General features: G+C 35.8%; 1 protein-coding gene across 1 annotated transcript; it reads left to right on the forward strand.

Annotated features, from left to right (window-relative positions):
• Positions 1-4,707: 4,707 nt before the first annotated feature.
• On the forward strand, positions 4,708-5,378 carry LOC149381953 (histone H2B.1). Its single transcript, XM_089630721.1, has one exon. The coding sequence runs from the start codon at positions 4,811-4,813 to the stop codon at positions 5,249-5,251; it is 441 nt and encodes a 146-aa protein (XP_089486847.1). The 5' UTR covers positions 4,708-4,810; the 3' UTR covers positions 5,252-5,378.
• Positions 5,379-13,034: the final 7,656 nt, after the last annotated feature.

Consider the following 13,034-nt stretch of genomic DNA (forward strand, 5'->3'; position numbering starts at 1 on the left):
CACCCCAAAAAAATATATGAGTAAATACATCTATACATAAACATATCACTCACTCTGATAACAAAAAAAAAAAAAAAAAAATATCACTCACGTATGCAAATATATATGTGATATAAAACATGCAAAGTAAATATATTATCTACCAAAAACATATCAAATAATGCACAAGAAATTATAATTATAAATTACCCAAACAAAAATAATTATATTTTCAAGGTACATAAATAAAAGTATATAACATTAATTTTAAAATTATGTTTAATTTTTACTCATTTTTGTTTCACATCCAAAATAATTTAAAAAATAAATTGTGTATAAAATAATTAGATACTATGAAATTGCATCAATAAATATTATAAATGTAATTTTCATAAATAAAATGCTATGGATTTCTACAATCCTTCCAAAATGGAGAGGAAAATTTTTTGGTGGGTCCCACGGAAATAAATTCTTCCCTCCATCTTTTTCTATTCATACCAAACAAAGGAAATGTATAATCCATCACTTCAAATCCCTCCAACTTAATCCATCCATCCAATAATCCCTCTTATCAAACAAAACCTTAGTCTGCCGATGTGACTTTTGTACAGTTAGTGACTTTAGTCTGCCACATGCACAGCCTTTGTACGGTTAGTGACTTTAGTATGCCACAAACAAATTTTTTTTCAATTTTTTTTATTCCAAAAGTCTTTGTTTTTTTTAATTGTCAGTGAGCCTTTGAACAACAAATAAAAACAGTAATATTACCGTTCAACGTATCAAACAGTCCATTTTTTTACAACATCACACATACACATATCTATAAATACACACATATCCATTGTACACAAAGCCAAATATAATCCATTATTTTCTTCCTCTTTTACACAATACCTAAATATGTCTTACCATTCCGATTCTGAAACTCAGCCACCCGATGACTATGATGTTGATAATTTTGATGTCAGTGCTCCTATTTTCCAATACCTTTTACAATTTATGAACACCGTTGATAATATCAATACCACTAAGCAAAATTTTCCTCACCTTGGTAGTACCCAAGACCAAGAAGCATTGGCACAAGGCATATTCCAACGTAGTCGTTCTCGAAGGGCAATGGCACAATTGTTTCCACCAATCTCCACTCTGGTATCACAACCAACCTTGACGTCGGAACCACAACATTCTCTTCGACAACAATCATCTCAACAACAACTTCAAGAACAACACACACCACCCTCTTCATCGGGATCTCATCAAATCGTAACCACCCCTCCAATAAGCTCTCGCCGTAAAAAGAGTAAAATTAGCGGAAGTCAACGGTCCGGTGTTTTGGAAGTCCTTGAGAAGATCGTCACGACATACCCGGATGGTTCTTCATATGTCCATGAAGTGAAGTGCAAAATTTGTACGCATACCCTTGCTTACTTCGGTGGAGGCACGTCGTCACTATGCTACCATATCAATTCACATGAGAAGCGAGGAGAGTCAATCCATCAAGTATGTACAATTTCATATGATGAAGAAATGGTAGACGAGCTATAGCTAAATTTATTGCATCTACCGATCAACCACTAGGGATAGGTTCTAACCCCCACCTTGTACAAATGATTAGAGACGGTTTCAATGCTAATTACAAACCTGTGTCTCGTCCTACGACTACTTTAGATTTAATGAATTTATATGAACATGATAGGAAAATATATATGGCAACATTAGCTAGTATGCCCGAAAACAACATTGCATGCACTAGTGATATATGGAACTCATATAACAAAAATGATTATTTGAGTGTTGTCATTCATTATGTCGAAAGAGATTGGTATTTGCATAAAAAAATGATAGGATTTGAGCATGTGAACATACGCCATACCGGAAAAAATATTAGCGATCACATCATCGAGGAATTGGAAGAGTGGGGTCTCGTGAACCGTATTGTTGCTATTACGATGGACAATGCCTCGGCCAATACCACGGTAATAACGGAGTTGAAGAATCATCTTGGGAACCATGCCGGAAGAGTAATTCTCCACCAAAGATGTGCGACTCGTATTATCAACTTGATGGTACAAGCCGGTCTCGCCCTTCTCAAGCCGCACATTTCACGTATTCGAGAAGCCGTGGCGGAAATGAACAATCCAAACAGACGATGTGACCGATGGAAGACATATTGCAAAGGTTATGATGTCGAGTCATGCATCATTGCGCAAGACATGCCCGTCCAATAATATTCGACGTATGTGATGTCGGAAAGAGCCATTTCATACAAAGATTTTGTCACTTCGTTTTATCATGCCGAGATCGGACGTCAAGTGATCACAAACGATGATTGGGATGTAGCTAAGGTTATTTGTGAATTTTTAAAATGATTTTTTTGATGCCGCATATTACCTCTCCGCTTATGAACATCTTACGTCTTATCTTGCTATACACAAACTGTACGAGATGAGTGTCATTTTTAAAAAAATACGAAGTAGATGAGCTGTTAGGCCCCGTCGTCGCAAAAATGAAGGAAGTATGAAAAAAATATTTTGTTCTCATGTCAAACTTATATTGTTATGCATTCATTTCAGATCCACGCATTAGGTTTAGAGAACTTAAATTATGGTTTCAAATGCTTAGCAATGATATAGGATTTGATTATAATTCTAGTTATGATGATGTCTGTGAGAGTATTGTTCAATGTTACAGTTATTACGAAAACAAGTATGGATGACCGGTACAAGAGATACCAAAGTTTTCAAATTCACCGGTTGGGAAGAGTTTGACTGATTTCAACCGTTACCGAGCTGATGCATCTTCATCCATAACCTCTACGTCACTAACTGCTCCAACCAATACTAACGAATTGAACCTGTACATCAACACGCAATTCATTGACATTCAACGAGTCAACCTTAACTTGCTTAATTCGTGGAAGATGCATCAAGCACAATTTTCGATCTTATCCATCTTAGCCCGAGATGTACTCACCGTACCGGTCTTTAGTAGTGTCACACAAACTAGATGTTTAACATTCTATTTTTTGAAAAAATTTTAAAGTCGTTGTTTTAAAATTGTTTAACCCTTAAAATGTTATTTTCCTAAATTTTTCGTTAATGGTTCTATATCTCTTATATGTGTTGAAATCGAGCTCGTCAGCTCGCCCTTCCGCGTCGAGCTCGTCAGCTTATGGCCAAGGTAAACTTGAACGAAAATCGTCTCATTCATCTCCTTCTCCCATCTTCTTTTTCATTCCTTGCGCGCCATCAATGGCCGAGACCGAGCACCACCCGCGCGTGTTCCAGCCGAGAAAACGAGGACAGCCGCCATGGATGCCAGACCGAGAGGAGACACCGGAAAACTTCAGGCCGCCGCCACCACTAATAATCACAACCACCACCACGTCACCACCGCCGTCAAAGCGTCACTTCGTCCTCCTCTCCGCGATCTGCGTCTAAGGTCCCGATATGCGACACCGCGATGAACAGTTTTTTTTGTTGTTGTTGTTCATAGAAAACATATTTACAGTATATTTGTGTAAATACGAAGCATATTTACTATACATTCATTGTAAATACAAAGCATATTTACAGTATATTAATTGTAAATAAGAAGCTTATTTACAATATATTTGAACTGAAAACAAATTCTGAAAATATTTTGAGCACGAAAATTATGAATATATGGAAGACAAAATAATATCAATAAATGAAGAATATATTTACAGAGTTTAACCACGAAAATAGATACTAATTACATAAAGTCAACGCTAAAAACTTCAAAAAACATAACAATAAATGGCTATTAATTTTCAAAATCTGCAGGAAATTTTAAATTTGAAAACTTCCCTATTCGGTTTCTGCGAGTTAAATAAGGGCAAAAGTGTAAACCTAATTTAATTAATAAGCTGCCACGTAAGCAATATGACTATTTACAACATATTAACGAAATGTTGGCCAATTTTAAATTGCTACACATTCCTAACTTTTATTTGTAAAAGTTATAAAATCAATATGTATTGATATTTTATTAAACTAGAAATCCTAACTTTTTTAGTTGTTTTGTTTAAAGAAGATGTTTTTTTTTTTGTTTAGCTACTATGATTAATAATAAATAGAATCTATAGTTCGTGCATTTAAATTAAAATTGAATATTTATATATAATTCATTTATATTTATATGAACAAATATACAACAAACTAATGTATTTGAATTGCTTGACATTATAAATGAGTTTAATTCATCCATCTACTATAATTAAAAATAATAGTAAAAAAAACCCATTTCCACTTTGAATGACTTGAATGATTTTTAATTTTTTTTGCTTAAAAACACATAAAAAATTATTTAACTAATTTTTTTTTAATGATAATGATCTATTAATATCACGTCAAACACGCTCTAAAGTGTAAAGCCAAGACGTAGCTGAAAATTTTATTTTATTTTATTTTATTTTTTTAAAATCATACATCATAGAAACGTATATCAAAAGAAAAGAAAAAACCCATAGAAGATATTAAATAAAACAATCTGAGCCGTAATTTAATTGTACTCCATCCATCCAACGGCTTAGACAATTTTCAGATTGAAGATCCTGGTCATGAAGTTTCAAGCCCATCTTAGACCGCCCATTCATGTAAAGTCACGAAAGAAATCCAACGTATAATATCCAGCCAAGTCAGCAATCCTCGCCGAAACTAGACAGCCAATACAATCTTATTTTCGTTCCTCTATAAAAGCGAAACCAAACCCTGATTATCAATCAAACCTAAAATCCCCAAATATCTTCTGCTCTCTTTAGCAATTCTATACGCACGCAATTTCATTCGATACCTTAAAATCTTCATCAATGGCACCCAAGGCAGAGAAGAAGCCAGCGGAGAAGAAGCCCGTGGAGGAGAAGAAGGCCGAGAAGGTTCCGGCGGAGAAGAAGCCCAAGGCCGGAAAGAAGTTGCCGAAGGACGGCGGAGCCGCGGCGGCCGGAGACAAGAAGAAGAAGAGGCACAAGAAGAGCGTTGAGACGTACAAGATCTACATCTTCAAGGTCCTGAAGCAAGTCCACCCAGACATCGGAATCTCCAGCAAAGCCATGGGGATCATGAACAGCTTCATCAACGACATCTTCGAGAAGCTCGCTCAGGAGTCTTCCAAGCTCGCTCGCTACAACAAGAAGCCCACAATCACTTCCCGGGAGATTCAGACCGCCGTTCGTCTCGTCCTCCCCGGAGAGCTGGCCAAGCACGCCGTCTCTGAGGGCACCAAGGCCGTCACCAAGTTCACAAGCTCTTAGGTTTCGCTGGTCACTGTTTTAGGTTGGATCGAGATTGTTAGGTCACGTTTTATTTTGAATCTTACTTTTGTTTTGTAAGCGTGTAAAGAAGATGAATGTTTATGGGAACGATATTTCAGTTTAGTAATTTTGTGCATCTTTTTCAAATGGAATTAAATTCGAATTTTATCTAACAGAAGTAATATAACCTAACAGATATCATTTGTAGATTTAGATAAAGGAGTTTCATTTCTTGTACTAGCATACGTCGTTCAAAGGATCTCCATAGAATTGAAAGTGGCTTGTAGATCAGGTTCGTCAGAGAGCAAAAACTGAAACATCTGTATTCCCTATTTTCATACAGACTTCTCGTAGTCTAATATATCCTTGCAGACACTAAACCATTACTAGATTGACCAACTGTACGAAGACAATAATCCAGTTATTTAATTCAAAGATTATTATAGGCGTCATGCGATGACAGCCAAATTCATCTTCGCTGATGATGAATTTTACAGATTCAGAGCATACCATCTTTGCCGGGCTCTAGATTTGATCCATTTCTGTTAGGTCTGCACTTTGCTTTTGTTGTGTTAATGGAATTGTTATATCGGAGCTACCGCAGGAAAGTATTCCTTTCAAATAATTTTTCTTACGAAGCAGATCAGAATTTTGTCTGAGATAGAACTTGTGGAATTTCCCGACTAATCCCAATAATTTTACGGAAGAGGGTTTCGAGAGTTATCTCCGTTGCCCAGTGTTGAATCAATGACCCTTTTGGCTCCGTTGATCAGACAAGGCATCGCTTCGAGTTCGACAACCATCTCCGTGTCGGACATTTCCCACAACCTTATATATTTCAACATTGCATTGAAAAGTTAAAGATACCGATGCCAAAATTTAAAGAAGCTTTGGCATGTAACAATTTTGTTACCATTTTTTCTCCCTTAACTAGTGTGTAAGTGCTTTTTGATTTGAAGATGTAAGAGCATCTCCACCCGGACTATATAAGGTGGTAATAGCGTGTGTATTGAGTAGGATTTAAATACCAGAGCTCCCCGGCACCGAAACCACCAAAACCGGAAGTTTCCGGTGGTTCCGGGGGAACCGGACCGGGAATCGGGTAGGAACCCGGTTCCCACTTCCCGGTCCGGGTCAGCGCGGCTCGTGCGGGTCAGAGCGGCTCAGAGAAACCAGGTGAGAGGGAGAGAGGGAGCGGTGGCGGCTGCGGCTGGTCGCGCGAACCAGCGGAGGCGCGCGCGCGCGGGGTCGAGGCGCTCGGTGCTCGCGCGGCTGGGCTCTCGGCGCTCGCGCAGGAGAGGAGAAGAGAGGGAGCGGCTGGGGCGAATTTTTTTTTTCTCTGTGTGCTCTGCAGGTCGCGCAGGTGAAGAGAAGGAGAAGAGAAGAAGAAAAGAAAAGAAGAAGAAAGAGAAAGAAAAGGTGAGGTGGCCGAGAGGAAGGAGAGAAAAAGAGATCCACGTGGCAATCCCTCACTAAGCCACACAGGGGACAAATGGCCCACTCCACAACTGACACGTTTCTCACAAAACGACCCCCTTATACTCTTTTCTTTCAATCTCGTCCTTCAAAACGTTGCACATAAGTCCTTTTCAAATAAAATCTCACAATATTGTCCTTAATTGATTAAAAATAATCATGAAAAATAACCGATAAAATTATTATTATTTCCCGTTATCCTGAATATATTTAAGGGATCTCGGAATTTATTTTAACTCTTGAGATTTTTAAATCTTCGAGTATGTTCCGTATAATTTTATTCGGAAAATAATATCGAGTTACTCGAATATCCTTATTCCGAAATTTCGTCGACCTTAAATATTTTTTTTTTTTCAAGATATTTAAAAGATAGTATCCTACGTACTTTATATGTTTTTTTGTATATTTCTTTTCTGAATTCCCCTCGGTAAATACGGTATTTGACGGTATTCCTCTACGGTAACGGTAAGTTCAACGGTACCGGTTTCCTTTTTTTTTCCTGCTTCCCCTGGTATTCCTTTACGGTACGGGGGGTTACCAGTAAATTCGAAAGCTCGGAACGGTAACGGTAACGGTATTTCGATCCTATTGACTCCAGCCGCAGTCTTTATTTTACGCCATTATAGCGTGAGATACTTTTTCAATTTGGTGTCACGCCAAATATGGCGTGACACTATTCACTACTCCAAAATATTTTTTTTTCCCTATAAAGTTTATAATTTATATATTTGTATTGATTTATAAAATTATATCATATTTATCCTTAAATTATTCATTAAATTTATTTTCAAATACAACATTAATATTTAGAGTTTGGAAAAAACTAAAATGACATTAATATTAAAAGAGAAATAAAATAACATTACAACGACATCGAAATGTAAAAAAAAAAAAAAAAACAAAATACAACAAAATAAAATTAAACATAAATTTACAATACATAAACTAGTAGTCAGGAAGATTAGCGCCGGATCGTCCAAGACCGGTGAAATATTGTGAGTATGAATCAGAATTGGAGGTGTTTGAGATTGTTGTTGTTCGGCTCTCTTTTGTAAAACTTTAGCTTGTTCAGCTTCCCAAAATGCACGAACCTGAGGATCTGATATTTTATTTAAATTCATTTTCATTATTTTATTTTCTTCTCTGATTGTTTTCAAATTATTAGCATTATCTATACTTTCTAAGAGGCGTTCTCTCATATCACCTGACTTATTCATCTGCTCAAGAAGTAGTTTATTTCCTTCATCAAGCTTGCAGATGGAGGAAGCTACTTTGTCATCCGTTTTCATTTTTAGTTTTGGCTTTTTTCACTCCAATCGGTCGCTCAGAAGGAGATGGTTGTCTAACCGACTCAGGAGTTTGTTGTTCGGACTCCGAAAAAGAACACGAACCTCGAGATGTTTGTCTCGCACTTGAGGCTCCGTCTTGAAATTTTTCAAAATTCTTGATGATGTTCCACACATGATCAAACTTCCAACCTTTCTTTAATTTTTCATCATCTGCAAGCAACACTTTAGCTTGATCCATCTGCAAGTCGATATATAACCAATTACAATAACATAATATAAAAAAAAGATAAAAATAGTTAAAATACTCACAATATCTTCAGTTGAAGCACCGCTCGGGTGTCTATTCTCAATTTTCCGAATGCATGCATGCATGCATTTTCCTTGTAGCTTTCTCAATTACTTGGATTCGGGCCTGAATTGATCGCTTCGAACGCATCTCCGAAGTTGGTTTTTTTGCATTGTTATAGCTGTCTTCAACACGGCTCCAAAACCTATCAGATGATTGGTATATACCAATGATAGGGTCTTGAGAAATCTCCATGTAAACTTGACAAAGAAGTCGGTCTTCTTCATGAGAGTATCCAGAAGCTCGACTTGTCATTTTCTTGTAATGTATCGTACTCAAGGCTCAGTAATTTTTTGGATGAAAACACAACTTATGGAAGATACTATTTATATAATATTTTCTCACCCAAAGCTCTCACGATTCCCGGGTTCTGACGTGATGTGACCACTCAATGTCACTACTCATCAAAGCTCTCACGCTTCCCGGGTTCTGACGTGATGTGACAACTCAATGCCATTACTCATCAAAGCTCTCACGCGTCCCGGGTTCTGACGTGATGTGACCACTCAATGCCATTACTCATCAAAGCTCTCATGCGTCCCGGGTTCTGACGTGATGTGACCACTCAATGCCACTACTTATCAAGAATCTCACGCGTCCCGGGTTCTGACGTGATGTGACCACTCAATGCCACTACTTATCAAGAATCTCACGCGTCCCGGGTTCTGAAGTGATGTGACCACTCAATGCCACTAATCATCAAGAATCTCACGCTTCCCGGGTTCTGACGTGATGTGACCACTCAATGCCACTACTCATCAAAGCTCTCACGCTTCCCGGGTTCTGACGTGATGTGACCACTCAATGCCATCACCCATCAAGAATGTCACGCTTCCCAAACCGACATCTACACTCAACGCCCTATAAATAGTCTCAGTTCAAATAAATTTGAATTCACATTCTCTAACACACTTCATCTTTCATCATTCATCTCTCAAAATGAGTTTTAATTCATCATCTTCTTCCTCTGATAATGATTTTCATCTTCAAATGGCTCAAATTGATGAGCAGGAGGATGCTATATGTCATTAAATTATCCAAAATAATATCACGATCATGCAAATTATCAACGAACATGCCGCCGACCAAACCATTGAGCGCAACGTAGGAGGCTTGATTCCAGGACATGTTTTCATCAATCGGGATCGAGAGAGTGCAGACCGGCGACTTTTCAATGATTACTTCTCAAATCTCCGCTCTACAACGAGACCATGTTTCGTCGGAGGTATCGAATGTCTCGCTCTTTATTCCTCCGAATAGTGGATGCCGTTAAAAGTCACGACAACTATTTTGTACAACGGTTGGATCGTGCTGGCAGACTTGGGTTGTCACCACTTCAAAAAATAACTGCTGTCTTTCGGATGCTGGCCTACGGTCTTCCGGAAGATGCCACAGACGAGTACTGCAAAATAGCAGAGTCCACGACAATTGAAAGCCTGAAGAGGTTTTGCTGAGCAATGGTGGAGGTATTTTCTGAGCAATATTTAAGATCACCAACTCCTGATGACGTTGCTAGACTTCTCCATATAGGTCAACAACGTGGCTTTCCGGGAATGTTGGGTAGTTTGGATTGTATGCATTGGAAATGGAAAAATTGCCATACCGCGTGGGCCGGACAATATACGGGTCGTAGCGGAAAACCTACAATTATTCTAGAAGCTGTGGCTGATTTTGATCTTTGGATATAGCACGCTTATTTTGGCATGCCGGGAAGCAACAATGACATCAACGTGTTAGAGTCTTCTCACCTATTTTCCAATCTCACTCAATGTATTGCTCCTCCCGCTCATTATATCATTCAGGGAAATGAGTATAATATGGGTTATTATTTGGCTGATAGTATATATCCAAAATGGTCTACTATTGTTCAAACTATTCGAGAACCTCGTGGCCGAAAAAAACAATATTTTGCAATGAAGCAAGAATCCTGTAGAAAAGACGTAGAACGTGCTTTTGGAGTTCTCCAAGAACGGTTTGCAATTGTGGCGGGACCGTCAAGATTTTGGAGAAAAGATGTCTTAAAATATATAATGACTACATGCATAATTATGCATAACATGATAATAGAAGATGAGCGTGATCTCAACGTGCCCATTGAAGTTAACATAGAAACGTCACCATTGATGGTTGAATTAGCGGAGAATGATGATACACGATTTCAAGAGTTTTTCAGTCGCTACAGACAAATAAGAGACAAAGATGCACATATCACGTTCCGAAATGCATTGATCGACCATTTGTGGGAGAGATATTCTAATTCAGATGTGTAATTGTACTTTTATTTTATTTTATTTTATGTTATTTGTTACGTATTGTATTTTGTGTTTAATAAATATTAAGTTTACTTCGTGTTAATTTGTATTTTGAATAATTTTATGGAGTAATACTTCATTATTAAATAATGAATAAGTGGTATAATTAAAAGATATTAAATAAATATAAGGGTATAGAAATAAATAAGAGAAAGTTGAATATAAAATTAATATTTCAATTTGGTGTAAAAGATAGAGTTCGGTTGGAGATGAGGTAGTGTTTGATGTGACATGTACTGTAAAATAGAGTATAAAATGGTGTTATCGGGTGTAGTTGGTCTAACAAGAGACATTAGTTTATTTGATGATGGTGGACGTGCATCGTGTTCTTTTACGGAAGAATAAATAGAACGTTATAGAGTGTGTGTTTAAATTTCCATATAGCGTATGTATGTTTAAATTTATAAGTTACCTGTTGTGTAAAGTTCATCTCTTCTCTTATATATTGATATTCATAATTTATGGAGTCTTTTTTTACGTTGGACAAGAAATAGGCTTTGGCACCGTTTGGCATAGCTTTGTTTTTTAAAAAAGTGCAGTTAAAAAAAAACCGTTTTTTTCAAAAACTGACAAGGAGTTTGTTAAACTGTTTATAAAACAGTTGTTGCTGGTAGCAAAAACTGATTTACCGTTTGGTAAAATAAATATATTATAGTAAAAAGACGAAAATAGACATGCTCTTAATAATTAAATAATAATTATTAATATGCTTATTTATATACATATATATGAATAATATTTTATACCCGGATATTACAGTAATTTATATAGCAAACTTAAAAACACTTTTTCTAAAATCTAAGAATCCTAGCTTTTCCATCTCATGTACAAAATCTAAAATCGTTTGAAGTTTTTTGTAAAAACAGTTTTACCAAACACCGAATAAGCAGTTTAGTTTTTTTCTCAAAACAAAAACAGGGCTTTTTAATCTCAACCAAACGCAGCCTTTATTTCAAGTCATTTTCATCATCTTTTTCTTCCAGTGGTATTTAAAATTAAAAAATTTGTTTAAGTGTTTTGTTTGTAGTAAATCAGATTTTTTTTTTATTTTTACGTTTTAGGCAATACTATGATTGAGATGATATCTCCTATGGGATAATACCAAAACTATGACCATTTAAAAAAATTGCACAAAAACTATTAATTATATTTTATTTAAAAAATTATGACTACTCATTTTGTAAAATGACATGTTTATTCTATTTTTCTTTTCCATCTATTTTCTTATTTAATTTATCTATCTCATTAAATCAAAACCGGTGTTTTAGAAAAACGAACAAACATTTTAAAAACCGGTAATTCATTAAACAAATTGTAATGTTTCAGGTAAAACTATGCTAGAGATGATATTTCCTAAGGGATAAAACTAAAACTATGACCATTTAAAAAATATTGGGAAAAAAATAATTAATTGCATTATATCCCAAAAGTATGACTACTCATTTTGTAAAATAATGTGTTTAACCCAGTTTTTTTTTATATTTTTCATCTCTTTTTATACTTCTTTTACCTCTCTCCTCATTGAATCAAAACTAGTTTTAAAAAAAATGTAAAATCTATTTAATTTTTTTTTACATATTTTAAATTATATATTTTTTTCAATAAAAAGTACAATATTTGTTGACATTCATAAATTTATTGACAAACAAAACGACAAATCTTAAAAGAAAAATTTCATATTCTTTGCAGATATATTGACTTCCAAAAAGTTATCGAAAATCATTTCAATAAATCTTCAAAAAAAATTCTTAGATTCTTTAAAAATTTATTGACATTTAAGAAATTATGACAAACATATCAATAAATCATCAAATACAAAAATTCTAAATAAAAAAACCTAAATTAAAGAAACACCTTTAAATCATATTTTAGTTTAACTAACCACATGATTTTGCATAAAACGTATATTTAAAGCAAGTAAAGTCCAAAAACTGAAGAATGAAGTTATCAAGAATAAATGAATATGAAGAATTAAAATGAACCCAACCTTTGCCTCTAACTAATCCTGGCTTCTCGGTTGGAAGACACACGGAAGGAACGCATTCCGTATGGTGTGTGTGCCTCACGGGTGTGCCAAGTACCGTGTGATGTTGGCACGGAAATTTTCCTTCCGACACATGGCGGAAATGGGAGAGGGCACTCGGATGGCGTGTCAGGCTATTTGTGCCGTTGGAGAATGCTGTTGTTTGTGTATGCGTTGATGTTTGTTTGTTTTTTTTTTATTATTTAATCTCAAGCATTCTCAGCCGTAAGATTCATTTAAATTTGATTTTTTTTTTATTTTTTAATTCATTATTGGAAGTTAATGGAAATATGGATTTCCATTAAGTGGAACGGAAATTCCATTTCCAATAAACAAT

The sequence above is a fragment of the Urtica dioica genome, chromosome 11 (genome assembly GCF_054948205.1).
Source record: "Urtica dioica subsp. dioica isolate 48M chromosome 11, U.dioica_male_clone48M_v1_H2, whole genome shotgun sequence".
Classification (NCBI taxonomy): domain Eukaryota; kingdom Viridiplantae; phylum Streptophyta; class Magnoliopsida; order Rosales; family Urticaceae; genus Urtica; species Urtica dioica.